This window comes from Lathyrus oleraceus, chromosome 4 (assembly GCF_024323335.1).
Source record: "Lathyrus oleraceus cultivar Zhongwan6 chromosome 4, CAAS_Psat_ZW6_1.0, whole genome shotgun sequence".
Classification (NCBI taxonomy): domain Eukaryota; kingdom Viridiplantae; phylum Streptophyta; class Magnoliopsida; order Fabales; family Fabaceae; genus Lathyrus; species Lathyrus oleraceus.
In genome coordinates, this window is record NC_066582.1 from 380953716 (window position 1) to 380957978 (window position 4263).

Here is a 4263-nt window from a genome sequence, read left to right on the forward strand (position 1 = left end):
GATTAATTCCTCAAATTCCGACTATCCCAACTCAAGAGCTCGAATCTGGCACTTAAGTGAGTTATAGAATACTATAAAGTAAGGTGCACTTAACTGGAATCAGAATACCGTAACTTATTGTGCATTTAAGTTAAATATAGTACACCGTAAGGTACGACGCACTAAAGTGATTTTTTTCAACTTACAACTCACACAAGTGGTTCTATAAATATAACCCTTGTGAAAAAGTTTGTTTCTACTTGATGAAAATTGGTTTTGAATTCCCTCACTCTCAAGGTCTTCATTCGTACCAAATAACACTGAGATTGAAGGTGTTATATTTGTGTAGACTGAGTAAAGGTGTTGTTCTTTGTTCGACGTTCGTGATCATTTATCCAATTATGCATCAATGATTTTAATCACCACATGAGGTAACTGTTTCAATCATTGATCATGCTCATTTCTAAGGATTAACTTAAGGGAATTTTTTGTTTTCTCCGGCATTTAATATCGGGATTTCGCTTCAGATATGATGTTATATAGAGTTGGAAGGATTTGAGGTGTTTTTCGAGGCGAGATCAAGAATTGATTTCTTCATCTTAGCATGACTGATTCAACAATTGTGATTCAAATCAAATGGATATGATTTTGAAAAATTCGTAGGAAACAAAATTCAACTCTCATAGACAGTGAAGATAGTACAATTGAAAATGGAAGTCAAAAGGAGGAGTTACCAGCATCTGAAGTGACTAAGATTCATAGAGTCCAGTTATGGTCAACCATAAGGTCATCTCTTCATATTATTGAGGATATGATGAGTGCCCGTGTAAAGAAGAAAACTGCATCAGTAAAAGATGAAAGAAACAAGAATGGTGTTTCAAAAGACGAGAAGATCGCTGAAACTGAGAAATCACTATCTCATTCTGATGATGCTAAATCACCAAAAGGAGCATTTGAGGAAGACTCTGAGGACGAGTTCTATGATGTTGAAAGGTCCGATCCTAGTCCAGATTCTCCTCGTGTTGATGGCTTGAGTACCTCTGCAAATGGGATTGCTGCTGATGCTGCACCACTGCAGGTTCCGTGTCCTTGGATAGAAGAGTTGGAAGTTCTTGTTCGTGGGGGAGTGCCAATGGCACTTAGGGGAGAGGTAACCTATATATACACGAGACATCCCATCCATTTTCTTGTGAAGTGTTTTTATTTTTGGTGAGCTACCCTTGTTTGTTCTTGTGCTTCAGCTCTGGCAAGCTTTTGTGGGTGTCAAAGCAAGACGAGTAGACAAGTATTATCAGAATCTACTAGCCTCCAATGGTGATTCTGAAATTAAAAGTAATCATCAAAACTTGCAATTAGATGACAATGATGGTAAAATAAATGCAGAACTCATACATGTACCAGAAAAATGGAAAGGACAGATTGAGAAGGTCCTTACCTTTGACACTTCACCTCCTTACTTATGATGCTGTGATATTATCTTTACGATGCTATAGAATAAACTTTTGTCTAATGTGCCAAATTGTTGCTTGTTTGTGCAGGATCTGCCACGGACATTTCCTGGTCATCCTGCTTTGGATGAGGATGGTAGAAATGCTTTGAGACGATTACTTACTGCATATGCTCGACACAATCCCTCTGTTGGTTACTGCCAGGTCATTCATTCTGAATATAATTTCATATTTTCAAAAAGAAGTTTTCCTAGTATTTTTCAATATGGTTCTGATGTATTTTGCTTGAAAGGTCTTTCTGTCAAACAATTTAATAAGGTGTCTAGATTAAAAAATGTACATATAAGTGAGCCGATCACTCATAAAATTTGTTCACTCATTACTTTGTTTTAGTATTTTTTTCTTTAAAAAATTGGGGGCCAAAATTTTGTTATCTTCACATTATAGGCCAAGGAATCCAAAAACCATTGATAAAAAGAGTTTTAAAAGCCTTCTAGACTTGAATTTTCTATTTGTGAAGTAAACATTAACCATTTATCATTTCACGGGCACAAAATAAATTTTCGATCTTTGTTGAGGTAGTTTAGACTTTGAACTTACCATGTTTCCCAAGTTGATATTATAATTAGTTGAAGATGATATGTACCACTGTGGCATTATACATAAATTGTTTATAGTTTATAAAATCTATATCAACCTTCTCATATGAGAGACCGCTGAGCTTGAAATGTGTACAAAGCATGATAGGAATGATTCATATATTTAAGATACAGTCCTACTCCTGCATCTTCTTAAAATGTTCTCTTATTGCTACATTGTCTTAAGATGCTGTCTTACTCCTGCATGTCTGACTGAAGGTGCAAAGGGCCATGGTTAAGGCCTCACGACACCTTTCATATCTTTGATTCATGAATATTAATGATCTGTACCACAACATGGATAATGAAATAGTTTAAGCCAGAATTTATTGTATACCTTATCACATGGACTGTAATATATGTTCGCGACTTCTATAATCCGCTGACTTAACATGTTGGGATAATTCAAATTGCAGGCAATGAATTTTTTTGCTGGCTTATTGCTGCTTTTGATGCCTGAAGAAAATGCCTTTTGGTAGGTCTTGATAAAGCTTCCTTAGATTTCTAGAGTATATACTCAGTATTTGCACTTCAATTTAGCTTCATAATATTAAATGTTCCTGTATTTGTTGAGCTTTGCTGTCATGAAGGAATGTGATAGAAACCTGGTATTTATAGGGAGTAAATTAAAGAAAAGAAAATAGAAATGATAGAACAATTCTCTGCAGAATTTGTCTTAAACAGAAGTTTATATTATTAATATAGAATTAACACACTAGTACATTAGGGATAATTTAGAGAGACAATGATCGAATAAATATATAGCAATTCCTATCCAGGAAATTCGAAGGCTTGGTCTCTCCCTCCCAAAATCATTCAAAAACTATCCCATAATCTTTTTTTTTTTCCTTTCTCTATTTATTCTTTAACAGAAACACACATAACCCATAACTGCCCATAATAAGAAGCTATCAGAATGGCACCAAACTTACGCATCATCTTTTCAATATTGCAAATTTGAACTAATTTTGCGTTTTATCTCTAACTATAATTTTTTGTCAGGACCTTAATGGGCATTTTAGATGATTATTTTGATGGCTATTTTTCAGAGGATATGATAGAGTCTCAGGTATTTTATTCTTATAAAGATATTTGAGTAAATTCAGTAATGCTCAAATAACTACTGTTTGAATTTTTGACATATTCAAATACATATTCATTTTATCAGGTGGATCAACTTGTTTTTGAAGAGTTGGTGCGGGAGAGGTTTCCCAAATTGGGTGTGTATAACGTTCTAAGTCATTTTCATGTCTTTGAACTCACCAAGTGAAGTTTGTTTCTAGAGTACCATCCTTAATTGTTAATTTCTTGTGTGTGCTTCCTTTGCAGCCAATCATCTGGATTATCTAGGAGTGAAGGTTGCATGGGTTACTGGACCATGGTATCTTGATTATTTATATTATTATAAATGAGATAAAGAAAAAGAAAATTCCGATTTTATAATTGCAAGTGATATATTTGTAAGTTATCATTATAAACATGTAATATATTTATTACTGAATTGCACTTATGGTGATAAAATTATAGTTGTACATGCTCTGAACCAACTAAAATTGTATGTGTTTCTATGTCGAGTGAAGAAAGTTAGTGTTGGTACAAATTTTGTGAAAAAGGAAAAAAGTTTGTGATGTTGTTGTTTTTGGTGGCTTTAATGTAACTAGGAGTTTATATGCAGGGGCATCAACAAGATAACGGATGGGCATGTGGATATTATGTCATGAAAAATATGTTTGACATTATTGATGCTTGTATTGTTGAAAGATTCAATGAGGTATTTTATATTACATATATTTAATGAAAAACATGTAAATTATTGTTTTAACATGTAGTTGTTTAATTTATTATATGTTTGAACTTGCAGATATTCACAGACACCTCATCATATGAAAAAGAGTCAATTGATCACATCCGACAACTTTGGGCTCAATTCTTTTTGCAAAAGGTTGAAGAGCAAGAGAACCAGGAAAAGAAAGATTTAATGACAAAACAGAAGCGATTAAAAAAAACTTATATATAGATATATTTTTGTTCCATGAATGATTTATTGGTACAAGTTACATGAACAAAGTGGTTGAATTTTTTTCTTACATGAATACAATTTTTGTTGATGTATGACTTGGTGCAAGATTCTAAAGATTAGAGAAATGTTTGTTTTGGTTATTTTTGTTTTTTATTGAATATCCAGGAATATATAAAAA

General features: G+C 33.3%; 1 protein-coding gene across 1 annotated transcript; it reads left to right on the forward strand.

The window, feature by feature from the left end:
• The first annotated feature begins 405 nt into the window (after nt 1–405).
• LOC127137633 (uncharacterized) lies at nt 406–3477 on the forward strand. The gene is made up of 8 exons (XM_051064078.1): nt 406–410; nt 643–1129; nt 1221–1406; nt 1518–1631; nt 2482–2540; nt 3068–3134; nt 3234–3285; nt 3395–3477. Exons 1-8 carry the CDS (start codon nt 406–408, stop codon nt 3475–3477), a joined length of 1053 nt encoding a protein of 350 aa, XP_050920035.1.
• Nucleotides 3478–4263: the final 786 nt, after the last annotated feature.

Excerpts from the sequence above, each read along its gene's own strand:
- LOC127137633 (XM_051064078.1), top strand. Across the intron at positions 2,541-3,067 it reads CCTGAAGAAAATGCCTTTTG|GACCTTAATGGGCATTTTAG; the intron begins GTAGGTCTTGAT and ends ATTTTTTGTCAG. Across the intron at positions 3,286-3,394 it reads GGAGAGGTTTCCCAAATTGG|CCAATCATCTGGATTATCTA; the intron begins GTGTGTATAACG and ends CTTCCTTTGCAG.